This window comes from Oryzias latipes, chromosome 5 (genome assembly GCF_053564925.1).
Source record: "Oryzias latipes strain Hd-rR chromosome 5, Olatipes_Hd-rR_3.1".
NCBI classification, from domain to species: Eukaryota; Metazoa; Chordata; class Actinopteri; order Beloniformes; family Adrianichthyidae; genus Oryzias; species Oryzias latipes.
Window position 1 is genome coordinate 4,956,718 of NC_136241.1, and position 27,492 is coordinate 4,984,209.

The following is a 27,492-nucleotide window of genomic DNA, read 5'->3' on the forward strand; positions in this document are numbered from 1 at the left end:
GCGATGGATGCTGCGTGTGAGGATATTACGGGGGATCAGTGTAGGGGATGGTTGCGACATGCACGCGGTTTCTTCCCTCGTTGCATCACAAGGGAGAATATATGCTGTGATGTGGACGAGAAGCTGTGGCCAGACAGAAAGCAGCGTGTGGATGGCCAGCAGGGTGAGGACGATGGCCAGGAGAGGGAGGGTGAGGACAGCAACCAGTGAAGAACTGTTAGTTGTGAAACTTGAGCATCATATACAGCACTGTAGGCTGCATATCATTTTCATTGTTATTTTTGTGTTTAAATTATAAAGTATATTATGCTGTATACATTTTCTTTTTACTCTGATGTATGAAAGTTACTGTGTGTGAATGATAATGGTCACAATTTCCTTGGCAGTATGAGTGCAATGTGTGCTGTTACTGTAAAGGCTACTCTTACCCTAAAATCCTTTTCCTTTTTTTTCAGTTTTGTACAAAATTGTATTCTGTTAGCTATACAAAAACAGTACAGTTACCATTGTCAATAAAGGACTGAGCTTAGACTGAAAGGTGGACATGAGGGATATTTCAATGGTCCTCTGCTATAGTGAAAAAACATCTAATCATTTTGACCTGCAGTGCCTACACAATGCCAAAGGGACAAAGTATTTTGGGGGCACTGACAGTTTAAATGAGAAGGAAATTTAGTTTTAACACATGAGTGAATTGCTTTGGGAGAGATATGAGCTTTTGCAGATGAACCATGGCGTTGTGCTGAACCATCCACATTATTTTGACAAAAGCACCAAGACTGTTGAGAACGTCCGGTCTGATCAAGAAATGAGCCAAAGCAATTGAGAAGGATCTTTGCCATTTTGGTGGCACTGACACTACATGGGAAAGGAATTTAGTTTTGAAGCATGAGTCAAACAGTTTTGGGAGATATATTAGATTTTGCAAGTGAGCTATACTGTTGTGCTGAACTGTAAGACTGTTTTACCAAATGATCCTATAGTTTTGAGAATGTAATTTCTGTTTCAAGAAATGATCCACACCAATGGAGAAAAACTGTAATGCCCAAATTAGATCCAGTGCTGTGTTGAGTTAAAGAGTTTCAAGAATATACATTCCATAGTAAAAGAAGTTTATTTTCATGGAACCTTGAAGTTATCTTCTTTTCAATCAAGCAGTGTGCTGTTGACAGCTCCGGTCTCTTTGCAGCCCTCCTCTGATTTTCTTTTGTTGTGGCTGAGATTGTTTGTTGCTGCCGTCTTCTCCCCAGAAATCAGTTCTGTTACTGCTGCCCAGCAGTCCTGACTCCACAGTAGTTAGGTTAAGATCCTGACTGGCCCTGTCTTCTCTGTTCCAGTCTGCTCCTGGACCCGACTCCCAGACATCACCTGATTCTAAGAACGGCTCTCATCCTCCCTCATCAGCCTCTGCGGCTCACAGCCACTCCTTTCCTGATCACGGCAGAACATTCAAAGTGACAGCAATGGCATCTTATTGATTGCAGATTGTCTTCAGGCTATCCGCGACGACCTTGTTGTTCACACTGTGGTGCATTTGCTTACTGGAACCCACCTCCTGCCCATAAATTTGCATGGCTCTCTGTTGCTCTGTGAATGCTGCTACTCAAACCAGTTACAGGGACCACACAGGCTTCAGTGGAAGCATATGGAATGAATGTGAGGACAAGGCAAGACGGGTCCAGACATGGCACTTTGTTTGATCCACAACTCTGATGTGATGAGTGATCTCCTCACCATCAGGGAGAAAGGTGTCCTCGTGTCCCTTCTCAAACCCCGCTGTCAGGTAAGCTTGTGACCTCAAAGTACAGCATAGCTCTTTTCTGTCTTTGTGTGTGACACTCTGAGGGAACGTTTGTACCAAAACTAAATGTATGTAGTTACTTAGTGTTGCCACATAATTCTTTTAAAGTTTCCATGTTTAAAAGATAAACTGGTTTTGTGAGGATTTGCTGGAAGTTGATGTTTGTTTAGCTCCCCAGAGCAGGTCACTAGTCTAAGTAACACAATTTGAAGAGACAGGTGAGAGGGTGTTTGGTCATCACTGTGAGCAATCAGGAGATGGTCTTCTCAGGAGATGGTCGTCTCAGTGCCCTACCCGCCAATTTTCAACTGCCCCCTTTGGTACACATACCCTTTACCCCACAACAATACACACTCCAACACATACACAAAGACCTTACACAAAGAAGGAGGGACTGCTGATCTTCTGTCCCCTACCCCATCCCTGGCGGGGGGAACCAGGCCCTCTGCAACCGTGTCCCTTGGGTTCTGGCTTCCTGGGCCCGGCAGCCTTGTCCTCGAGCTCTGAGCCTCGCCAGTAATTTCAGCAGTGGGTGAGCCTGGTCGGGCCATGTTTACAACACTCTTTGGAATCCCCCACTTCTCTCGGATGTCCTACTCCTGGGTGCGGGTGGGCGGCCCCTGCCTTGCTCTCTTCTGGAGAAGCTGCCTGGAGCTTTTGAGAAGCTGCCTGGAGCGTGGGACGGGTCTCCCTTGGGGAGCTCTGGGTCTTGCCTGGGGTTGGGGTGGGGGGACAATCAGAACTCCTGGGTGGTGGTGGGCTGCTTGTCAGTGCAGGGGGTACGTTCCAGGGGCGGGGAACCCATGTTGGGCCCCATGGGCACGGCAGGGGCTATTCCTCTGGTTGGGCTTCTCTGGTTTGAGGTTCACACTCTCTATGCCTCCTGTTCCTCCCTGCTCTCTGGTTTTGGGGGGCCCTGTGGTGGTCTTGCTGGCCCTGGTAAGGGGGGGCAAATGTGGTTGCCCTGTGGGCAGATTTCCTCCATCTGCTATACCGTTCAGGTGTCAGGGGGTGCCTGGCTGCCGCTGCTGCTATGGTGGGGGTCTTGGTGTGGGGGTGGCTGGGCACTCTCCCTCCTTCTTTTTATATTTCATCATCCACCCCAGAAGAACATAAACACTCACTCGAGCACAGGTGTTAGCTCACCTTTGCACTAATAGTTTGCGTGACTGAATGAAATGATTTACATGTGCTGGTTTGTATGCATTAGCATGCACCTGTGAACTGTAGCTGTATTGTGTACCTGTGACTTATTTGTATGTGAAGATTTTTGGAGCCAACAGGTGTGTTTATAACATTTTAGAGTGTGTGTGGACAGGCCCCGCCCCTAATAGTCCAACATCTACACCTGACAGTTATGATTATAAATCTCCAGCAACTTGTTGCTTTCATAACCCCCCCCCCCCCCCACACACACACACACACACAATCATCCTTTTATTTTCTTAAGCCCCCTTTTTTCCCTCTTTTTATGTGCCCTTATCCCCCCAACATCCTTCTCTCTACTATCCTCCTCTTTTCCATCTGGTCCAACAAAAGAACAATTTCAAATATGATCAGTGTAACCCTTGTGCTATCCTAGGCACTTTAACATTGGGAGTTGGGTCATCTAGACCCACTAGACAGTGCTCTGAACCTTTTTTCTTCAATGATTTGTGATCTTCACTGGTGTCCATGGATTACATGAAATCTTTCCACCTTTATCCATCTTTGTCATGGTAGGGAGAACACGTCAATGTAAGGGTGAGGTCATCTAAGACAGCACAAGGGTTAAAAATGTTCCTTCACTCTCTTATGCCTTTACTCCATCATGCGGTATGTTGCTAATTTTCATTTCCATTTAATCCAGAACTCCACTTAATTTAACGTCACCTTGAAAGGACCATGAATCACTCCAGAGTATAAGTCACAGCAGCCAAAAAGAATGCATGATAAAGAAGAAAAAAAAAAAAAAAAAAAATCACACCTGGAGCACAGGTTACAACAAGGTATTAGGGCCACGAGATTGAAAGTCTTAAATTTACAACTTTTTTCTCATAAATATATGAAATTTAAAGTTGTACACTTACAAGATTAACTCTTGTGCTATCTTAGATGACCCCCCCCTTACATTGACGTGTTCTCCCTACCATGACAAAGGTGGATAAAGGTGGAAAGATTTCATGGACACCAGTGAAGATCACAAATATTAAAGAAAAAAGGTTCAGAGCACTGTCTGGTGGGTCTAGATGACCCCACTCCCAATGTTAAAGTGCCTAGGATAGCACAAGGGTTAAAGTGGCAGTGAGCATACAGTGCAGCAAGTGAACGCCGCGCAGTTGCATAGCAGACGACTAAACTCAATTGAACAGGTGAGTTGAATGTTTATTGAAAGTGTTTTCTTGCCGTTTTACTTGAAAGATCCTTTTTCACAATAAAAATCTGGCCAAGGTGGCAGCTGAACATTTATCATATACGGTTAATACATTGTTTTATTCATTGATGGCGGCTTGCAGGGTCTTTGCAGCCCGTTGATGAAGCTATCGGTTCCCCTGCAGCTGTCCACTTCAATCCTTTCTTCCTCCATGAAAGATAAGATCTCCTCCAAGTCTGTGTGATGCTTCCATCTGAAGAGGCCCAGTTTTCAGCATTTTCAACATTCTTATCAGAGAAATGTATTTTACAAAATACTGGAACAAGAATAGACATTTCAACTTGAAGGGCAAATCATAATAACGGAATAAGTAAGGGTCAAGGGTCGACGAAGTGCGCATTATCAGAAATTAAAGCACGCCCTGGAAGCCTAAACTACCAGGTGCAAAGCAGAGGACGGCCGCTTCCCTGAAGTGTGTAAATTCTGAGAATGCACACTTCAATGGCCATTAACCCGCTTACTTCCCTTCAAAAGAAATACATATTCAATCATTTTTTAGTACGTTATTCTTGTTATTTTTTAAATTTAGATAGCTTTTTCACAAAAAGCGGACTATTTGTTACGTGGTGCTCCGCTCTGACTTCCAATCTCGACTGCAAAGGAACATGCTGGTCGTCACGATGGGTTAAATAAAGCATCAGTTCAGAGAAAAAGTTCACCTCTTACCGTTTGTTTATGTCCAGATGAGGAAGCTAAAGTTTGTTTTGAAGAAGCCAGCGCAGTGAAACAGAACATTTATGGTACTGTATGTCACCAGAACTTCTTTTTTAGGTGTGGGTTATCTGTTACGACAGGGGGGGGGGGGGGGGGGTTGAGGGATGTACCCAGGCGCAGAGAGGAGAGGAGGCAGGAGTTTCAGGAGAACAGGATCTTTAATAACTAAAACTAAACTAAACAAAAACCACTGCTGAGCAGGCTAGAAACATTCAAAAACTTGAGACACTAGAAAGGCACAGAAACAGGGAATATCAAAACTACAAACTATGGATGGGCAGAGGAGGAAGGGAATGACCAGACTTAAATACATGCAGACAACAAGACACAGGTGGAAACACTCAGGACTGATGGGGACTCAAAGTAAAACTCACAACGAAACAGGAAACCCTACAAAATAAAACAGGAAGTTAAACTCAAAACATTACAGAACAAAAAACAACTGGAACACAAAAGCAGAAAAACCTAAAACCGTGACATTATACACCCAGCAGCCAATCAGAATCGAGAATTCACCCGGACCATGGTATAAAATAGCAAAAAGAGACAGAATATGTGCGCGCTTCTCTACCGAATCACATTGATGCATTCAAACTTAATGAAACATAAGAGGGATTTAGCACATTAGTGCAACATTATTCAGTTAACCATAGCATGAACACACTAACAAGTCAACTAAACTATTTCTATCATTTCAAGTCATGTAAATATGTTGAATTCTTCATACTCTGTGTTGTTTTGGAACAATTCCACCAAGCCTGGCGTGAGACTGAGCGGTGCTGCTTCTTCTGCATTGTTGTCAGTAGCAAATACTGATACACACACCTCCAAGGCACTCTAGTGGTTGTTGGTATTAATTTTTTTTCCATTAAAAAAATGTTTATAAGTCACACATGAGTATAAGTTGCTCCAAAAAACTTCTAATTATGTTTAGAAAAATATGTGGGTTTTTTTTAACCTTTTGGCTTATCCCTTCAGGGATCGCCACAGTGAATCATTTAGTAAAATTCACAGTAAATTGAGACCATCTGTTACTATAATCAGCTATATCTTACACTGGCTTTTATTTTTATAGAGCTGCATCAGTTATGTGTGAATTGTTATGTGTTTTAGCTGATTAAATCAACAGTAGCACAAGTACTACAGGCCAGCAGCGCTCCAGGAGAGGAACAGAGCTGGGACCAATTTGACAGCGGTGTGCTGTGCCTGCTGAAGGAGGAATCTGCATCCTCCTACTTCCTGAGTCTCTACTGTGTTAAGGTAAAAGGAGGGGCATGGTGTTTTCTTCAAAGAACAGAGTTGTCTTGTCATCATGTGTGCGTGCACAACGGCGTGAATCAGGGATCATGTGAATCTCAAAGTCTTATCTCGATTGCTGTGCCTCCATGTATGTCTGACCTCTGTGCTCCCGTGCTCTTTGGTTTCCACCAATGATTTTCCTTTCTTGTCCCAAATGCAGAAAGCGGAGTTACTGTGGGAGCAGGACCTGCGCCTTACCTCTGAGTACACTGTGTCACGTCCTTACTTTCACACCTTTCTGGCAGGAGTAAGTCCCCCCCCTCCACCTTAAGTTTCTGTTCTTTGTGAGACACGACTTCTTGAGAGGTAGACTTGTTGTGTTTCCTCAGGCCCAGTCATTTGGATTCAACTTTGCAAATGATGATGAAGCCGAAGAATTTTATCTTGCAGTGACGGAGGCTCGTGGTGAGATTTACAGCAATGGTTTAGATCAGCCCGGAGGAAATACGTCACATTGAAGCATCATTGAAACCTTTTCCCTGCAGGGTTGAGGACCAATCAGATGAGACGAAATGAAACAACAGCAAGCAGCTCAACAAACAAAGAGCCCAATTCAGGGTAAGAAACTCCATTTCCAAAACACAAAAGGGCAAAAATGAGTTACAGTAAATCAATGTTCAACGTAGAAATACGTCAGAAGTCGGTCTTGACGGGAGGAAAGATTTTCCAGCAGCGGCAAAGCCCAGCATGGCTCATGACAACTCGGAAGCTGTGAGTCCTTTCACACAGAAAACCGAGTCAAACTCAGTGACATCTCATTCAAATCAGTTCATGTTTTATTGCTGCCGTGTCAAATGTATTCTGTGTTGCATTTGCTTGTAGTTTGTGGATTTGGATCCTGCTATAGAAAGAGTGTTGGTGCGGGCGGGACTCAGTAAGGACGATCTCAAAAACAGAGACGTAACAGAGGCTGTTGACCTGATATTCGCCCGGTCTGGAGGAGTTAAGGCTGTGGAGCAAGAGCTGAGAAAGGCCGGTATGGGTTTTGAAGTCAGGTGTTGGTTTGTTTGTTTAAAACTGTGATCCTTTTTACTTAACAGTTTTAAAGCATCAATTTCAAATTGATCCCTGTGGACCTTTACTTTTTTGTTTCATAGCCTCGCAGACGCTTCCAAGACCTGCAGGGGGTCTGGCTCCTAAACCCAACAGGATTGGCCACTGATGCTCCACTGCAAATGTCTCCCCACCTCTTGCTAGGTATGTCAGGTCACAGCTTCATTTGACCGGATGCTCCTTTGTCCTTCAACGTTTGTGCGCACATCTACTGTAAAACAAGAGGAAAACGGCAACGTTCCCTTTTCAGACGCACAAAGGTGCATCACGTTTGTGCTGTCAGGTGGACGGAGGTTTCCGCAAAGCAGAGAAGAAGAAAGATCCAAACTCTGATGGTGAGCCGCTTCCAGAGTCTTCAGCTGGGAAACATTTACAGGGCTTCTGCTGATTCTGTTGATTTTTCCGCCATTGTATTTGACCTCATTCTCTGTTGGAACAGATCTTTGGTGATTCTGTGGTGTATGCACATCTTTAGATAAGTCTAGTTATATTCTGTGTCAGGATCCAGTAATCAAATAAAGCTCAAGATTTCCAGAACAAGACCTTGTTTACAGACACAATAATAAAGGTGTAGTCCATTTCATTATACATGCTGCTGTAACAGAACGAAATCTGTCCTTTAGTTTTAATCACATAAAATGCTGTTTATCCCTTTATTTCTTTAACCTCTGTGTTCAGTGAGGGACTTGTCCTTACGTTCTTCTTCTTCATGGGCTTCTCCTTCATATGCTCTGGGCTTTCTTTCCCTTTCCCATTCTTGTTTCATTGTCTGGTTGGATGTCATGTAACAAAAACTATATCAATAGTCAATTTATATTCGTTTTGCCCTATATTCTGTTATTATATGAGTTATATTGCAAAAAAAGGAAATATATTCATATAATGGAAGATAAAAATAAGAGAACAATCAAGATGTTATTGTTTTTTATGTAAATATAAGCTAATTCTGTTGTTTTCATAAAGGATCTAGAACACTGTTATCATTTTGTGTTGTTTTGAAACACATTGCCAGATCCATAATAAATGGAGGTGGTCTCCAAGGGTGTTGCTGTGTCACAACGCCCTACATTTCTCTAGAACAGCATAGAGGTGACTCAGTTACACTTGGCTTTCATTTGTCTCATTAGAATTTTATTTGTTTTTAATCCTTTTAACTAAAAACAAATGTAGCTGTTAAATTGTAATAACAATGTAGTGTCAACTGCAGCCACATTAAGTAATGCAGGACCTTATGGAAGTCCAACGAGACAAGGTTTTTTGATCAAAGTTCCACCTGGTTTACCTTTCAATGCGCGTTCAATGGCTGCACGTTTGGTACGCAGCGCCTGAAAACAGTCGTAGAAACCTGCGTAGCAATGAAGCCCAAAACACATGGACTTTTAACTGGAAGTGGTTGAAGGCGCGTTGCCGAGGGAGGTGTGAACTTAGCTTCAGACCCACTATATAGGATTCTGGTCAGTAGGACTTCCAGACAGGCTTGTGTTTGGGAGTAACCTGGATGTCATGCTGAACAGATGCACCAAACCCCAGCAAGTTATCTCCACTATGCAGAAGGAGGGATCTCATTTCTGGGCCTCTTCTGGATCCTCTCTGACCCTGACAGGATAAAGTGGAGACAGAAAAAGAACAAGTTCTTGGCATGTGAAAGGCTGACGGCCTTTTTTTTTTTTTTTTGCACTATGATTACCACAAAGGTCAGTGTTAATGAGGTCATATTATATATTTGGGAGCTAGAATAGCTTTTGTTTCAGCGTATTCCAAAACCAGAAGATCTATATATATATATATATAGCTCCCAAATAGAGTGGTGCCTTTGGGGTCAAGCTTAAAATTCAGACAAGGAGATTTCACGAGACATGTCCAGAACCTGAGACTGGAAACCAGCAGTGAGTTTGGAGACGTCTGCTCTTTCAAAATAAAAGCTGTGTCCGCAGACTGAGAAGGAAGGAAGATTTAGATGAGACAAAAAAAAAAAAAAAAAAACAACTTAAAAAAACCACCTCTTCTTACAGTGTTTTTGGCAACAACAAAGCTTTGACTGATGTGTAGAGTGGACAGCGATCACAAAGGCTGGAGGCGCCACTGTGACAAAACCCCAACAGATCCAAATGTGCGCGTGGCTCGGCCCCGCCTCCACAACTTTCAGAGCTTGACATGAACCTCACTGTACGTGCGACATGGAAATGAGGCAGCGCGCGCACGTGCACTCGCGGCGCTGAGTGCGCGCTCAGCGTTCACCCACTTCATTCATTGCCGTCCGCGCGCTCGCTGCGGTGTACGCTCGCGCTCCTGGCAGAAGAGGGCTTTAACTGGGGGACCATGAGGGGCTGCTGCCGCCCGAGAAACACGCGGGACAACACAGGTGAGTCCCGAACTCCACGTCACGCGGCCCCGTCTCGCTCTTTCGGACCGTTCGACTCTTTCGCACGCGCTGTTTAGGGCTGCTGGGCTAGCAGGCTGTGAGGTAAACAAGTCTGTCAGTCACGTAGGCTCGCCTCGGAGCTGACAGGAGGACACGCAGGGCAAACCCACGGAAGCGCCGTGGGTTTCACGGCTGTGAAGTCGCTCGCGGTTTTTTTTTTTCCTTCGACAGTTGCAGTCTCCTTTCTGCAGCTAAGCCAGGCTACTGCTACCAAATCCTCTCAGCAGCTGACAGGAGGAGAGCCTCACAACAACAACAACAACAACACACTATCCACACATGACTGCGTTATAACCGAACACACACCTAAAACACGGAGCACGAGGCTGATAACAAGACTTTACAAAAGTTAGTACATGTTTTAAACAATTAACTGAGTGTAGTAGACTGTTGGGGAACCACAATGCCCCCAAACACTACACAACAGTTGTGTTTCGTGTGTGTAGGACTGGAGGGCTTCTTCTTCTTCAGGAAGTCCCATGTTAATTGTCTGAGTTGAATTATTTTCATATGTTGCCTAAAAGAGACTGTTGGGTCTGCAGTACCTTACGCCATTAGCACCCGCTGAGGGGGGTCATTTTCCTCTGAGCACGTGCTGCGGGGGCTGAAGGGACAGCTGGACAGCCAGCATTGTTTGTGTGGGGTTCAGGATCCAGGTGTGACAGCTTCTTCCTCCTCTTCCTCGTGTACCTGTTTGATGCCCCCATCTGCACAGGTGCTGCATAGATGTTTACTACCGCCCAGCCTTGCTGTCTGTTATGTCATTGAATGAGTCATAACGTTTTCTGCTGTGCTGTCTGCATGCATTGTGCAGACAGATGGACTCAAGTGGTTTAAAGGTCTGCAGGCGGTCTGCAGGTATAAGAACATGGGGAGAGCTGCATGTTTTCTTGGAGGGAGGGGGGGGGTATTTTTTATCATTTAAAATGTCTAGGCAATGAACTAATCATAGAGCTGCCCTGATGCCACACGCCAGTGTCATGCACAGAATGGGAGCATCTTTACGCCCGTGAGTGTTGTGGATGCAGTGGGTGCAGCAGACGCCGTCATCCTTGCATCTGCTCCTCCATGGCATGGGAGGAGTAAATCCCATGTCTGATGGAGGTCTTTGCCGTCTCTGCAGTCCCAAAGCCTTCATTTTATACATTTATTTGTCCAATCGAGCAGAAGCGTGGCTATAAATCACTTCCTTTTGCCCTTGTTTACATGCTTTCTCCTTCTCTCCATGCTCCTCCTCCTCCTCTTCTGGCCCTCCCTTCCCTGTGTCTGCCTTATGTAGGGGAAAGTTCACCCGCTCGCTTACATTGGAGCTCCCAGGCAGGCTGTGCAGTGCATATGCAGGCCGCCGTCATTCTGCATTTCTTATTTAGCAGCTCTGAGCAAAGCATTAGCAGTTGTCTTAGGCTTGTTTTTGTTAACAATGTAAATGTTTTAAGGTTACTGTACATTGTGTACACTTGAATCTGTCATGCAGAGGCTCGGGCAGTGCCATCTGCAGAGCATTTCTTAGATTCCTTATCTATGTAAGTTGAATCAATGGAAACTGTAACGGGTAGAAATGGTCGTGTTACAAAGACAAGAAACAAAAAGACAGAGGAACGTGCCCTTGGACTCTGTGTCCCTCGCCACCAATAGAGGTCCCGATACCCGTTCATTATGGTCTGTCAGCATGACTAAACCACATCTCTGGAAAAGAAATGCTTAGAGCATGATGCATCTGAATGTTTTTCTTTACATCCTCAATGCATTTGTGATTGCTGTCTTTATGCATTATGTAAAATATGAAATCTATAGAACAAATATGGTGGCCCTGATGAGCAAATCACATCAACAACATCACTCAACGTAAAAAACACATTAGCCCTTGTGCTATCTTAGATGACCCCACCCTTACACTGACGTGTTCTCCCTACCTTGACAAAGGTGGATAAAGGTGGAAAGATTTCATGTAATCCATGGACACCAGTGAAGATCACAAATCATTGAAGAAAAAAGGTTCACCGCACTGTCTAGTGCAGGGGTCGGCAACCCATGGCTCCGGAGCCACATGTGGCTCTTTCATCCATCTGTTATGGCTCCCTGTGACTTTGGAAAATAATGAGTATTTTATAAAAATAAAATTTTATTTTAGTTTGTTCATTTTTCATGGCATTTCAAAGGCGCTGATGGCTCTGTACGAAGCGCGAGTAAAACAGCTTCGTAATGAGCTCGTATTTATCGGGCGGGACCTGCAGAGCTGATAGCAGGAGGAGACACGCAGGGCGGCTTCAATAAACACTCTGATCTTCTGCCGGGAACTTGATGTGCTGCGGGGCAGAGACCAACTCGCTGATGACAGAGAGTTTGTGCCAGCGTTGCCAGATAGAGTCACAGTTTTCCAGCCCAAAAGTCATCTGAAAACCGCCAGACCCAGCCAAAAACCGCCCAACACATCTTTTGTTGATGTTTTTTTTCGTACTGGACTGATAAAATGAAAGATTTTTTTAAATAAAAGATAGTTCAGACTAAAAATAAAATGTGTACAATATTGAATATTTCTTCAGCAGGCCGCCTTCTTCCATTCATTTTCTTAACCCGCTCTATCCCCACTATAACCTGCGTCCGGCTCTTTCATCCTTGTGCTGCGCTGAAGCGCCCTGACTATCGTATTTAGCGCTCTCTGTGTAGGACACACTGAGGGGCGCGGGGGAAACAAATCTCATCTGCAGAGGATATGAACAGGTGAACAGGTAGAGAGGAAAAGCAGGTAAAGGGCGGAGGAGGGGCTTCAAAGCGTCAGATTGAGACGCAGCTTTCCCTGCGGGAGTTGAAGCAGAGGCTTTCCCTGGGATGATTTTATGAACTCAAACATGGAAACATGATTACCAAGTAGAACTCTTTAAAATAATAATCCTGATAACACATCGCTCCATGCAGCGATCAGACCAGAACCAGTAGTTCCTCCCACACGCGGCCGCGGTATCATCTTTTAAAGAACATAATGTGCATTTGCAGCGACGTATGCTTCAGACTAGGGCTGCACGATATGAGGAAAACTCGCAATATTGGTGATTAATATTGCGATAACGATATAATTCACGGTATATAAACAAATAGCAAAACAACCAAAAACATAATTTCCATTTCACTGCAACAGTTTAAAAATTATACTCCAAATGACCCTCGTCGACGTAGGAGGCAAACATCAAACATAAAAGGGCTCATCTGATTGATCAACAACGTAAACAGGTCCTTCTGATTGGTTAAATGCTTAAAGGCATTTATGTCATTTGTTCAATATTTCAAGCTGCCATGAGATTGTTTTAGCACATTTAAGGTAAACATTTATTGCGATTTTCGCCGTCTTTTGCGGTATGCATATTGCACAGCTTAATGTCGCGATAACGATAAATTTGCGGTATATTGTGCAGGCCTACTTCAGACGATGTCCGATTGGCCAATCTCCATGTCAATCAAATCCGTACTTCTCAGTGAGGATTTTGATTGGCTGGTGGATTTTAAAGAAGTACTTTTTTTTAAATCTTTTCTGGCCCGAGATGTACACTCATGTCATTGAAGATCGACAGGTCGATCGCGATCGAGTAATGAGCACCTTTGAATAATATATACATGCATAATATATATAATGATGTCAAAACGGGTTGTGGCTCCGAGTGCTTTGTTTTTACTAGGGGCGGTCCCAAATGGCTGTTGGAGTAAAAAAGGTTGCCGACCCCTGGTCTAGTGGGTCTAGATGACCCAACTCCCAATGTTAAAGTGCCTAGGATGGCACAAGGGTTACAGATGACGACGGCAATTAAAAAAGAAAAGCAAACAACAGCATTTTATTTTAGAAATCAAAACGTAAAGAAAAGTCATTTCAGGAAAAAGGAAAATTTCCAGAAATCCAATTAGAGGGTTAAAGAATGAAACAAAGAACCTGGAAAAGGTAGGCATTGTGGGATATCGCTGATTGGATGATGACGTTTGAGCTTTGAAGACGAGGGAAAGCAGAAGGATGGTTTCCCTAAACTGTGGTGATGCGTTGATTGATCAACCACTGAACGTTTGCAGTGGGCGTGGCCAGAGGCTTAAAGAATGATCTCTGTCTGTAGATACCGCCATGACAAGTAACGTCCTGTTGAAAAGGTGGAACAAACATCATCATCCAATCAGGGATGACCTTTGATACTCACCAGTTTCTTACTTTGTTTCATTTTGTAACATTACATTTTGATTTGTAAAATACAAGGTTTTCCCATTGTTTGTTTGCAGTTTTTCAAATTGTTGTTGCCTTCAGTGATTTGCGCTTCAGGACCACTGTAAAAAAGCAAGGTCTTCATTTCCAAACTGTTTTTCTGTAAGATGCACCATCTTGTCATTTGCAGATTTTTCCTTCCCCTCCCTAGGAACAGAAACAGGCAGGTCAGTCAGTTTTAGGGCCACATTTCCTATCAACCCTCTCTTTTCTCCTGAGATCTCTTTTTCTAGCCAGGAGTTTTATTTCCCAGTAAAGCTGCGAAAGCTCCAGAATTACCTACTTCAAAGCAGAATTTTCTTTTTTGTAACTTTAAATAAATTCAGGAATCAAGGGGAAAAAAATCTGGTTTCCTGTCCAGTGATAAAGTTGATTAACTCAAGAAACACTTGATTGGTTTAAATGACTGATAAGTCGGTCTCAGTGCTGAAAGTCTGCTGAAACTGTAACATCTGTTTTTTTTTAAGTCTAATAAATAGGAATGTTTAGGGATAAACACAAATATTTTATTGCCTTGATGGTTTTTGTTTGGTGGCAGACGTGCAGACTTGGACTTCAGTCACGCTTCAGTCTCCCATTCAGAGACTTTGGACTTGAGGCGCCTTGTGAACTTTCTGCTGTTGTTTCATTGGAGATGCTACAGAAAGACCTTTTAGCTTTTTTCTGCGTCCAGAACATTCACTGTTTCTTAGAATTAAAATGAGTCAGTGGACAAAAGTAATCAAAAGAACTCCTAAAAGTGCGTCATGTAAACACGCTGTTCAAAATACTCTTCCCCGATCAGACTCATTCGGATCAAAATTTCTTTCCAATAGAGATATGTAGGTTATGCTGATTGTTGATCAATCGTGGTGCATGTAAACAGTTTCTTCCGATCGTGGGTCATTACTACGCTGGTTTTACGTCATGCATAGACAGTGTGGCGCTCCAGAGGAGGCTTTGGAGCACGAACAGGACCTGCTCCACGCAGCTCCATGTCTCTGGGCAGAGCAGCCGGACTTGTAGCTTCGTGTTTGCGGGCAGGGGAGGGTTCTTTGTTATGGAGGAGGCTTTGGAACGCAGTCCGTCCGGCCGCTCTGTGTGACTCAAGAGAACCATGTCTCCCGGGAGATTTGTGTCTCCGAGCAGAGGAGCGGCTTTGGGACGGCGTGTGAGCTAACGGAGGCAGCTCTTCAACACAGAAATGCCGCTCAGTCCTGAGAAACCGTGTAAACAATCACGTGGATGTGTGTTTCCAGTCGTGTCCAGAGAAAAAAGGAAGTCTGATGTTCTTCCCACATATTTACGTACAGCTAAGATGCACATTGCAGCATTGACCGCACAGATTTTAACTGCATTCAAGGCTAAATGTTGTTGGATTGTATTAATCTAATCCTAACCCTGCTTTTTCCGGGTTTGTTCGGCCAAGAATAAAGGAGGGGCCGCACGGATTAAAAACATTATAAGCTAATAGGCCCTTAATAATAATCATAACAATAATGAAAGCACATTTAGAAGATCAGCTCGTTCTATGTCGCAGCTTTGTTTGCTTACAACAGAACTCATCATTTCTTTTTCCACGACCATTTTCTGTATTTTTAAAGAGTTATGCACATGTCCAAAGGATTTTTGCCGATCAAAAGTGTGGCGTATGTAAACACTTAATATAATCGGATGAAGTTTTTCAAAAAACAGTTCAATTCTAATCCGAGCTTTGATCCGATCAAAGATATTTTGCACATGTAGCCGCAGCTATTGTGACATCACCCATAGAAAATGGTTTTCTTTCCGGCTACAACCAAACAAAGTCAATTCAGTTCAATCTACTTATATGGATGCCGCATTGTTGGAGCTAGACGGCGTCCGTAAGCAGTGATTGATGGTTTGTTTCCAAAGTCAGAGATGAGTCCGTACGGCAGTCAGACTGTGTTGACGGGGACTCTAGTACCAGTTTGTGGCACGCTACGCGATGGCCATGTTAGCTCCACTAGTTTTCACAGTGCCTGTAACTCTGTAACTCCCAACATTGTTTGACTGATAGCTATAGCAAGCCTTTACGTCAGTCAATCCTTGATATCAGGCTGTGTGAAACCTGACCAGTAAAGCTAAAAGTACAACTAGTTGACTAGTCATGTTTTTAAAAGTGCACTTCTTAACTAGTGCAAAAAGCCCACTTGTTAGTTTGTAAGCAAAATATTGTCTTGCAAGTCCACTAGTCATCTGTAAATAAAAGTCACTATTCACTTTACTAGTTCAGTAAAGAACTAATTGTCAGCTAGTTAACTAGTGTTACAATATGCTAATGTGGGGGAGTGATGTAATCCAGAAAAAGTCCTCCTATTAGCTCTGCAGCAAAGCTCCAGGATTAACCCTTTCAGTCCCAGTCTTTCTTCACTGCTGATAATTACAACCTTGCGGTCTTTATCATTTTTTCAGAATAAATAGAAATATGTGATCATTGTATGAAAGAGGACTCCTTGAAAAAAATAATCCTGGATCTGCAGGGTGATCTTTTTTTCTTTCTTTATTTCATCATGAATTCATTTTAATTCATATCTTGAATCACTCCCAATAATCAAGTGTTCCTTGACCCATTTCTACCATTTTCTAAAACAAATTGTGAAAATGTCTCCAAACCTCTTGAAACAAGTTAATAACAGACCTAGAGACAGATCGTGATGAAAACAAAATATCCTTGGCATAGGTAATAGGGGTGTGTTTATTGGCAAGAGTCTGGCGATACGATATGTATCCCGATATTTTACCGAAACATATTTTCTTTCTTTTTTTTTTAAAAAAAAGTGACTTTGAAAAAACTCTACCAGAATTTTAATGTCTTCCACTGTAATAAAATGGTCAAATTCAGTTTATTTAATGATCACAATGTTAAGCACTGCAACTGGATCTCATCTATAAGTTGCGTTTACCAAAGCAAATTCATAGTGCTTTTATTTTGGTAACTAAAAATATAGAAAGGGAACAGTCAACATTTTCAGATTTCCACAACAAAATATTTTTCAGCATAAGAAAAAACAAAGAATGAATGTGCCTCAACCAACAAGCTTCTATTGGGGACATAAAATGCTGTTTATTTTCAATATTGCGTAACCCTTGTGCTATCCTAGGCACTTTAACATTAATGTAGCTTCTCCGGTACTTTTAAACCTTGTGCTATCTTAGATGACCCCCCCCTTACATTGACGTGTTCTCCCTACCATGACAAAGGTGGATAAAGGTGGAAAGATTTCATGTAATCCATGGACACCAGTGAAGATCACAAATCATTGAGGAAAAAAGATTCAGAGCACTGTCTAGTGGGTCTAGATGACCCAACTCCCAATGATAAAGTGCCTAGGATAGCACAAGGGTTACACGTTCCAGGAACCTGCATGGTGCTTCAAAAATAAAGGGGGGGGGGGCACTGATTCTCTCCAGAAACAATAAAGTGTGATGATGAGTCAGCATAAAAGAACGAAGGAAAGTTGCTTTATGTGACAAAGAAGCTGCTTTGTTTACATATCAGTCTGCTCTGCTGCACCTTTGCAGCCACGCTTCTCACACACGGAAGTAACTGCTAACGCTCCTCGCCATGATAGCAGCCTTTTTTTCAGAGCGTATGCTATATATATACACATCCCCTCTGATCCATCAGGTCGCTAAACTAGAATCTGTTGCTGGGAGGTTCTACAGAACTTTGGCCCGCTTTGCCGATAGCATTTTAGCCGATGCCGTGCCTAACTCATTTTTATCTGAGCTGCTAAAAATCCCAGCAATCCACGTTTTTATATGTTACTGGCAGCAACATGGCTCAGAGTTTCTGTTTGGTATCCATCCCAATTAAAAACAATGTAGTTCATGTCTCATGACAACGAAACAAGCGGCCTCTGGCTGCAGTCTTCCTGTTATTTTGTGTGGTGTGGTGCTGCTCTAAAAGGCTCCATGTTCTCTGCTGCCAGGTAGTTGTTGGAGGGTGAAGTGGAAAACAAGGGTCATACACTGAAGGACGCTCGGAAATAATTTAAAAAAATATCATCCTGGCAGCATTTTTGAATACAAGTATCACCAAATGAACTATTGCGATATTTTGCCAAATCGATTTTTTCCTAAACCCCTTATAGGTAATTAAGAAAGCTGGTTTCTGGACTACCTGTGCTCATCCGTTGTCATGGTCCATCTAGTGGCCATTTTAGGTATTACAACTATGCATACCTGCATGTCTCATAACAACAAAACAAGCTGCCTCTAGTCCAGGGGGGTATTCCAGGAAGCATGTTTAAACTAGCCTGACTTTAAGCCTGAACTCTGGCTGAAATCCGCCTGAACTTCTTTACTCGGGGTATGTCGGTTCCAAAAGACCGGATATGAGTTGGCGTAATTACGCTCGACTTGGTAACCCTGGGTTAATGCACGGTACATAAAGACATTCTCAATAGATCGCCGATTTCTGGAGTCACCATGGAAACGCGTGGAGAAAAAAAAAAAAGAAAGCGCGACACTTGAGACGGAAGTGAGACGGAGTCTGAGATTTTAATGACGGCGGATAGAAATTATAAGTCCATCAAAAAAGTAACACGGCTGAAAGATAATTTAGTTATATTTATTCAAACTCAATAATTGTTTATACAACTCAAATTTACGTATTTATCTAACTAAATGTCACATTACTCCATTAATCTTTTTTCCATCTTAATTACTTATATTTCTTGAACTTTCATATGTCTAAGTTTGAGCCGGCAGATATGCTCATTTTTATAACAATAAAAAGAACGGAAAGTTTGAGCCGGCAGATATGCTCATTTTTATAACAATAAAAGAACGGAAAAAAATGCACGGAGTGCAAAAATTCATCACAGAATATTCCATCACTGTCATAACAGGTTTGGGTGGTAGAGGTGCTATATAGACTCATCATCCTCTACTTTACTCCCACTCATGGTGCAGAGACTTAAGCATAGTAGGACAAAATAGCTCGGCAAAACACGGTGAAACACGGTAAAACAGCTATACAACTAAACACATTTTGTAAAAAACCCACACTTAAACCCAAATCCGTCCAGACAGGCAAAGGGAATGATATCCCAGAATCCCTTGCGGTGCCGATCTAACAGCAGCACCAAAGTTACACCTACTTAATTGAATTAATTTGAACGAAAGGAAAATAACTGTCTGAAAACTACGTGTAATTTTTAAGGTGACCTTACAAAAAAATGATTTATCTTAACTGAATCAAATAATTAAGTTAGATCAAAGTAAAAAAGTTTATCTTTTCAACATCCATATGTGGTCTTATCACCTTCTCACGGTGGAAAAAGTATTATCTGAACTTTTTCATCCACTAAATCATCTTCAAATGGACACGCCATGCTGTTTCACCTCTCTGAAAACAAACTAAGCTTCAACTAAACCTGCTCCAGACCAGGTTATGTTCAGAGCATGAGTTGCCGTGGCAACTTGACATGCCCTGAAACATACCTCCATTTCTGGAACCGAAAGCTGAGGTTATCAACTTCCTTAGCCTCAAACTTACCGTGGGAGCTAGCAGAACCTGCTTTCTGGAATACCCCCCAGGTCTTCCTGTGGTTTTGTGCTCAAAGAGGCTCTGTGTGCTCTGCTGCCATCTAGTGGTCGGAGGTTGAAGTGGAAAACAAGAGTCAGAAGGGAGCCCCTTATGTTTCAGTAACACGTCAATGTGTTACTAATAGGTAATGGTCTGATACCACGAGACTGCGTTAGCTAGTTTCAAAACACATAAACTTGTTTGCAACGCGTAAAAAAAGACTGACAGACATTTTGACAGAGCGCCGTGTACTTCTCGAAATTGCTTCTGCATCATTAAGCACAACCAGAATTAATCCAAATAAAAAGGCATTCCGGATTACAATGCACGCTGTCATTCTATGAAAAAACAGAGGCTTTTTAGTGCGTCTTATAGTGCGGAAAATATGATAATAGCTGTTTATTTCTCAATAAATCTATGGCGGGTAATTTTCTGAAGGAGCGCCAGGGGGGAGGAGTCACTCAGTTCACATGGTCACATGGTCAGTCAAAGTTTTAAAGCATTAAAATGATGACAGAACGCTCACTTTTAATAGAAAACTGGCCTGGACTTGCGAGCATTTCTGTTTTCTGGTAGAAACAATACTACAGAGTTAGGATGACAGAATCCTGATGTGATTTACAGTTTTGTTGCACATTTACTTTAATCGCACAATTTCTCTGAATCCTTATCCTAAAGCTGAATCAAATTCTGCACAGTAACGATTCAACAAGCTGTACAACATTAAACACTCAAACGGAGCTTAAAAGTGGGACCTTGTTGGTGTTAAAAGTTTTTGAAACTATATTTTGAATGAACGCCACATAATCTGTCCATGAGAAGACAGTGTGAATTTAAGGAAACAAACAAGAACAAGGGATAAAAGGGACAAATACCATCATAGAGGAAATGTGCAGCAGTTCTGACCTGTAAAAGGCAGAAGGGGAGCTGGCTGCTGTGCAGAAAGCCTGACCTCATGAACCAGGTTTTGGGTTCTTTGCTGTTTGTTCTGGAAGTGACAAACGGTGAAGGATGGTGTTGATCACGTGCCTTTTAAACGCGCGTGCATATAGCGCCATCTGGTGCCATCTATGCAGCACATCACATTGGACGCAACGCATTTGTTCATTTTTCATCATTGCTGGATTCTCTGTTCTGTCACATTGATGGGATTGTATCTATATTTTGTTACTTTTATTTTTTTAGAGTTTAGTGGTTTAAAGTATATTTAAACCTGTAAAAATATCAGATCTCCATTATTTTCCATTTAAATTAATATATTTACCATTTAGTTCATAGTTTTTAACACTTGAGTTACACGTACAGAACGAAGGTAAAGTTGTTTTTCTTGCATCTCTCACTGAGAAGAGGGTCTGTCAAACAGCTTTACACCGCAAAGGACAGAATGTTCTGTCGTGGAGGGGGGTGTTGAAGGCTGTTGAAAAACATCCGTCTGGTCCACGCGTGGGTTTAACTCTTCGGTGCCCGTGACAGGGTCTTGCAAAAGTCAAGACTTAGGGATTTTCATTCACTCGTGCACAAGGAGCTTCTCTCAGGGAGCATGCCTGCCATTCCCTCTTCCGCTTCTCCGATTGGCTGCTGGCCGGGTGTTCTCTGCTCCTATTGGTCAGTTTCTCTGCTGCATTCGCTGCCCATGCGTAGTGCATGTGAGCCAGCAGGCCGTTGTTTTTCTCCAGCATCTGCTCGCCCTTTTACTCACCGTAAAATGTGGACAGAAGTTTTCTCAAACTGTAAAAAAATAAAATAAAAATCACATATCAATAAAAGAATTTATTAGAAATCAAATATAGAAAAATAAGATGACTTGACTTGTTTTGTCAAAGTAAAAGCGTTACCAAATTAAAATACTAAGACGTGTTTCTTTGGCCACTGGAAGGTTTTTTTAAGTTAACGTTGCTTTAAATACTTGTTGTTATTGTTTTGTTAGAAATAAAAGTGTTTTTGTCTTCTCGGTCAAGTGTTTATCCGCCGTGCAGACGTGTTGTTGTTGTTGTTGTTCCTTCCCGCTGTCGTTGCGCGCCTCCTCCGGTTTTTACGGTAACAAGAAAACTGCTGCTTCTCAGCTGATATAAGACATCCGCCCCTCCAGCCCTCCTCATCAGACTAGCAGAGATGAAGCCCACCGTCTCCGTGGGTTATCGGGAGGGAAACGGCAACGACCCGGGAGCCGGGATGCTGGACAACGAGGAGTTCTTGTTTGAGGGTCACCCGCGGGAGCTCACCCAGAACCCGCTGCAGAAGATCTGGATGCCCCACAAGAACGGCCACATTGCGCACAGACGGGGTAAGACGCCGAATGCGCCAAAAGGATGGAGACGGGGAGGCAGTCCTCCCGGACCTCCGTTCGTCTGGGTGAACCAGCGCGGCAGCTCGGCTGCATCCCGAAAGTGTTGCATCATTTTCAACTTGTTTACGGTAACGACGCTCGAGCGCGTGGACATTTGGAGAGGTGATGCTTGGAGAGAGACGGCGCAGCTCCCGGGGTCCATCTGCTCGGCCTTAAGGGTTTTCTGCCTCCTTACGGACACGTTTAAATGGGCAGAAAGCTGCCGGTGTGCTCACTAGCATGGCAGTAACCGGGTCCCCGCACCTCGGGGACATTTGGGACGCTTCCCTCTTTTGTAAAGTTAGGTTCTGAGAGTCAGCAGCCTTTGTCCTGCAAATGTGCGCATGCGGGGACCGACTTCCACAGACACACATCTACACCCAGAAACAGTGGAATTACATTTCATGGAAAGCAGGTTTACGGATTTATGGCTCCTATAGGAGAAAGAAAACAGTAGTCACCTGGTTACTTCAACGTACAAATCAATCTATTTGATATGTCAGAAATGTCATATTTAATGCTCTTACTGACACCACCATCAGCATTTACCAGCTTGACTTAACTGTGGACTTGCCTTAACATTAGTAGGCTTGGACCTGGCAGATGTTCAACCATGCTGCTCTTAATGACCGGGCTTGTGCTCCTGGTTAGCTGTTGTACAGAATTCTCTCCTCTGAACACGTTCTCAGTTCTTCATCCATGCAGGGTTCAGTAATTACCGCATCTCTGCTCTCTTCAGAACATTATGCAACAGCGGGTCATGAAGGGAACCTGTTCAGACTTGCCAAAATGCCAGCTTAATTGCCTTTTGATTGAAAAGTGTATTCATCAAATTTCATCATTAAAATATCCTGTCTGTCTCTCTTCCAGTTTGTATGACCAACTGTCCGACCCTGATTGTCACCGTGGGACTTCCTGCACGAGGGAAGACTTACATTTCTAAAAAGCTGACTCGTTACTTGAACTGGATTGGAGTAGCGACCAAAGGTCCAGCCCACATCTCAGAATCCGTTTGGAACCAGCAGCAGATGCGGCCTGAGCTTGACATGTAACCGTCTGTCTCCTGTCAACAGAGTTTAATGTGGGAGACTATCGGAGGGAGTGTTTGAAGATCTACAAGTCTTTTGAGTTTTTCCGTCCAGATAACGAAGAGGGCTTGAAAATTAGACGGTGAGTTCAAATGACAGTTTGACCAACAGACGCCTCAGCACAACATTTTGGGATTCAAAAATGTTTTCCTTCTGTCTCCTCGCAGGCATTGTGCTACGTCGGCGCTTAATGACGTCTGCCAGTACCTCAGCGTGGAAGGAGGCCATGTTGCGGTCAGTCCTTTATCAGCTCTCCTGTCGTCTGCATGCTGGGGCCATGAATTATGATGCAGAAATGTGTGGAGATTCCACATTTTTAATTTGTATTTTTTTGCTGCTTTAAGGTGTTTGATGCAACAAACACAACAAGGGAAAGAAGAAACACCATTATCAACTTTGCTGAGCAGAATGGGTTCAAAGTAGGACAGTGTTTTGAACTTTGTGACACATTTGCTTGATGACCTTCAGGTTTTTTTTTTATCATGTTTTCTTCTTTATGTAGGTTTTTTTCGTGGAGTCTGTTTGTGAAGATCCAGATGTCATTGCAGAAAACATTGTGGTAAACATGCTTTTGGTTTAAATTATTGTGATGATAACCGCATCACAGCGGTGATCAAAAATCCCACACCGTCACAGCTCCAGTGTGAGTTAGGCGTTTGGAAGTGTTCTGCAGTGATTTGTTCCGCTGTGCTCTCTCTCTCGGTTTCACTACAGCAAGTCAAGCTGGGAAACCCAGACTACAAAAACTGCAACCCAGAAGAGGCTTTGGAGGACTTTATGAAAAGGATAAAGTGCTATGAGTCCTCATACCAGCCTCTGGATGAGGATCTGGACAGGTGAGGACCCAAGAGGGATTTGTTGAGGTGGATCTGCTCGTATGTCCTCATGCTCCATGTCATCTTCTACATCACAGGAATGTGTCGTACATAAAGATCATAGACGTGGGCCGTCAGTACCTGGTGAACCGCGTTGCTGACCACATCCAAAGCAGAATCGTCTACTATCTAATGAACATCCACATCACTCCACGCTCAATCTACCTGTGCCGCCACGGCGAGAGTGACCTCAACATCAAAGGGCGTATTGGCGGAGACTCTGGCTTGTCTCCCAGAGGAAAAGATGTGCGTTTTGTACTAAAACGCTGCTAAGGTCAATAGCAGTTTCCGCATCTTTCAAAGAGCTAAGTATGGTGTTGTGTTTGTGAAACAGTTTGCCAAGCGTTTGAGGAATTTTATCGACGAACAGAAAATCAAAGACCTGAAGGTTTGGACCAGCCAGATGAAAAGAACCATCCAGACTGCAGAGTGCCTCGGAGTCCCATACGAACAGTGGAAAGCTTTGAATGAAATCGACGCCGTATGTCCACTTCTGACCTCCATGTGTGTTTCAAATGTCGCTGTGAAATCCACAAACACCTTCTGCTTTACTTACGAAGGGTGTGTGTGAAGAAATGATGTACGAGGAGATCCAGGAGCATTATCCACAGGAGTTTGCAATGAGAGATCAGGACAAATACCGCTACCGCTATCCAAAAGGAGAGGTGAATTCCACTCCTCCTTCTTCAACCAATGTAATTGGCGAGTGGTTCAAATGTTGAATGGGCTGTGTATTCATCTGTCAGTCATATGAAGACTTGGTGCAGCGCCTGGAGCCTGTGATCATGGAGCTGGAGAGGCAGGAGAACGTGCTGGTCATTTGTCACCAAGCTGTCATGCGCTGTCTGCTGGCATACTTCCTCGACAAAACTGCAGGTGAGGAGAAGTCGCCGACGATCTGTCTGCATTTTCCATACGGTGAAGTCCTTCTGCACTGAAATGTGTCTTTCACCACAGATGAGTTGCCTTATCTCAAGTGTCCCTTGCACACCGTGCTGAAGCTGACCCCCATCGCTTACGGTGAGTTTAGCCTCACTCCGTCTGTAGAAACCACCGTCATGGCTGTCCTCTTGGCAAACGCTTGAATTCTCTTCCTGTCGTTCACCTTCAGGTTGTCAGGTGGAGTCCATGTATTTAGGTGTGGAGTCCGTGAACACACACAGGGAGAGACCTCAGGTAAACGGCACCCGGAGGCGTCACACAGACGATGCTTAACGTCACGTGTGTTCAACAGTGTCACCTGTGAAGTCTCCATGGAGACGCTGCTCTGATAACCCAGCAGACAGAGAGCCTGTGTTTCAGGCCTCGTTGAGAGGCCCGTCACGTCTGCTGCCGTTACAGGCTGGCCTGGCTGTCGGCCACATGCGGGACTGTTCAAGTCACTCTGTGAATACAAACGTCAAGATGTTCTCCACACACTCACAAAACAACCTTAACACTTCATTTTGAGTTTTTGTTAGAAGAAAATCCCGAAAGTGGATTTCGGGACAAATCCCTCAGCTGTATGTGTTCAATAAATAAAGCTCTGTACCAAAACATGTCTCTTTGTGGACAAAAAAAACTCTTTCAATATAGGAATAAACACACATTTTGTTTCTAAAACACTGATACTTTTTGTCTAGTTTGACTTCTTCTCCACTGATTGTGGTGAAAACAGCAAAAAACAGATTTTGAAGTATTTTTCTGAGTGGTAATTTTCTTAAATGTAAATATATTTACGTGCTAAACTGTACCTGGTGAGTTTTGCTTCACTGTGTGACTTGGATTTCTTGCAAAAGCCAAACAAAACTACTAAATTTGTGTTGCTTCAAGTGCATTAAATGGGTAAAACTTCTCCCTTATCCCTTGTGCTATCTTAGATGACCCCACCCTTCCATTGACGTGTTCTCCTACCATGACAAAGGTGGAAAGATTTCATGTAATCCATGGACACCAGTGAAGATCACAAATCATTGAAGAAAAAAGGTTCAGAGCACTGTCTAGTGGGTCTAGATGACCCAACTCCCAATGTGAACGTGCCTAGGATAGCAGAGTAAAGTAATTCTATACTCATAAATATGTAAAGATATTTGTAGAAGAATTTATTTAAACTCCAAAAACAAGGAGCAGCATCAAATGTAGCGATTGTTGACTTTGAAAAAATAATAGAGCAGAAAAGAATCATTTTGCTTCAACCACAATCCAGTGTTTTTCAACCAGAGTACACTGTGCGTGCCATGAAAGATGATTTCATTTAAGGTTGCAGGTTCAATTCCCGCCTTGCACGCCCATGAGTCAAAGTGTCCTTGGGCAAGACACTGAACCCCACCTTGCCTCTGGTGGGAGGTGGGCGCCTGTGTTTGGCAGCGGAGCCACCACCAGTGCGTGAATGTGTGTGTGTGTGCATTGGTGAATGAGTCTGTGACTGTAAAGCGCTATACAAGTATACGCCAATTGCCATTTACCAAAGAAAATGTGGACCTCAGGTCAAGAAATGTGGAAAAACAGCTGTAGAGGAGTGTCTGGTTGTAGCTCTGTGTCAAGTGAGAGACCCTTTTGGAACCTATGGTCTGCATGTTCTCTCTGCGAAGCCTCCACCTCTAGAGCGTTCAGCAGTACTCCAGTAATGTTCAATAGTATCAACAGGAGTTGTAACCCTTGTGCTATCCTAGGCACTTTAACATTGGGAGTGGGGTCATCTAGACCCACTAGACAGTGCTCTTTGTCATGGTAGGGAGAACACGTCAATGGAAGGGTGGGGTCATCTAGACCCCACAGGATAGCACAAGGGTTAATGTGCACAATTTGGTGGTGTGAAAGTTTAACCCACTCTTCCAATGATTTATTGTTTTGAGATTAAACCTTTATTTTTTTGTTGTAATGACATTTTCCAGAACGTGACGACGCAGCGCAGCACAGAAGACGCTCTGCAGACGGTCCCAGCTCACCTCTAGGTCTCCTCACAAACTGCCACACTCCGTGTAGGCCTCCGGGCGCGGCGGCGGCGGCGGGCGGCACCGCAGAGACTCGCTCATCTCCAGCAGGGGTATCCTGTCAAGACGTTTCACTGTCGTTTGTGGCCACCTACACTGCAGCGCGGAACGCCAGTATTTCAAACGCGTGGATCAACTGTTACATTGTGGTGTGAAGTCTTTTCTACTGTAACACTTGAAATCTACTTGATATTTAGCCTAGCGTGAGTCGTCTCCCCTCACACTGTGTTTAAGAAGATGTTTCTTTTTTTGATGAGTGTGAAAATCTCCAGAAAACAAATCAAAATATCGTTTCCAAACATTTGTTTGTTTTTTGGTGATAAATATTGAAGGAAAAACTAAAAAACATGCACAAGGAGAGATTCCACATGGTGCATGTAGAAGCAATTACTCATCAACATTCCAGCAATAAAAAAGAAATGTCAGAAATGAAAGAAAAATGAAAATAACAATCATGTCTTTTTTTTTTTAAATCAAATAAACAAGTGCTATAACCCAAACCGTGGTAGTTCTGGTGTGGCTCGTGTCTTTAGGTGACGTTGATAACAAGCTAGGATAAATCTGTGTCCGCATGTCATCTCAGGTACTATGATCAATACTTTTTTTAATCTGCCAAATCAAATTAAAACCACCAGTTTTTTACGCGATGCTTTTCCCTCCATTGTGTGTGTTTGAGCTAAATGTAAACAGCATTTCTGTCTGCAGCTGTGAAAGTAAATAAACGTGAAATATTTTTGTTGATTAAAACAAAACATG

General features: G+C 43.3%; 2 protein-coding genes and 1 long non-coding RNA gene across 5 annotated transcripts; 2 read left to right on the forward strand and 1 right to left on the reverse strand.

Annotated features, from left to right (window-relative positions):
* Window positions 1-1,546: 1,546 nt before the first annotated feature.
* Window positions 1,547-8,325, forward strand: LOC101170920 (actin nucleation-promoting factor WASL). Of its 2 annotated transcripts, none has more exons than XM_020703028.3 (9): window positions 1,547-1,783; window positions 6,042-6,188; window positions 6,388-6,474; window positions 6,557-6,632; window positions 6,713-6,785; window positions 6,854-6,938; window positions 7,050-7,203; window positions 7,325-7,424; window positions 7,531-8,325. In XM_020703028.3, the coding sequence occupies exons 1-8, from the start codon at window positions 1,685-1,687 to the stop codon at window positions 7,387-7,389; spliced, it is 786 nt and encodes a 261-aa protein (XP_020558687.1). In that variant the 5' UTR covers window positions 1,547-1,684; the 3' UTR covers window positions 7,390-7,424; window positions 7,531-8,325. The 2 variants fall into 2 exon arrangements, with proteins under 2 accessions (XP_020558687.1, XP_023810499.1); XM_023954731.2 differs by having other exon boundaries at window positions 7,564-7,820.
* Window positions 8,326-9,339: 1,014 nt separating this feature from the next.
* pfkfb4b (6-phosphofructo-2-kinase/fructose-2,6-biphosphatase 4b) lies at window positions 9,340-27,488 on the forward strand. 2 transcript variants are annotated; one of them, XM_004068487.4, is made up of 15 exons: window positions 9,444-9,642; window positions 21,565-21,759; window positions 22,672-22,788; window positions 22,875-22,971; window positions 23,057-23,123; window positions 23,234-23,308; window positions 23,392-23,448; window positions 23,604-23,725; window positions 23,803-24,010; window positions 24,099-24,245; window positions 24,325-24,429; window positions 24,511-24,640; window positions 24,722-24,784; window positions 24,876-24,940; window positions 26,638-27,488. In XM_004068487.4, exons 1-15 carry the CDS (start codon window positions 9,600-9,602, stop codon window positions 26,695-26,697), a joined length of 1,551 nt encoding a protein of 516 aa, XP_004068535.1. In that variant the 5' UTR covers window positions 9,444-9,599; the 3' UTR covers window positions 26,698-27,488. The 2 variants fall into 2 exon arrangements, with proteins under 2 accessions (XP_011472962.1, XP_004068535.1); XM_011474660.4 differs by lacking the exon at window positions 21,565-21,759 and having other exon boundaries at window positions 9,340-9,642.
* LOC144992106 (uncharacterized) lies at window positions 21,138-21,438 on the reverse strand. The gene is made up of 2 exons (XR_013655903.1): window positions 21,311-21,438; window positions 21,138-21,203 (listed from the first exon to the last, which is right to left on the reverse strand). It is a non-coding gene; the product is annotated as an uncharacterized LOC144992106 (long non-coding RNA).
* Window positions 27,489-27,492: the final 4 nt, after the last annotated feature.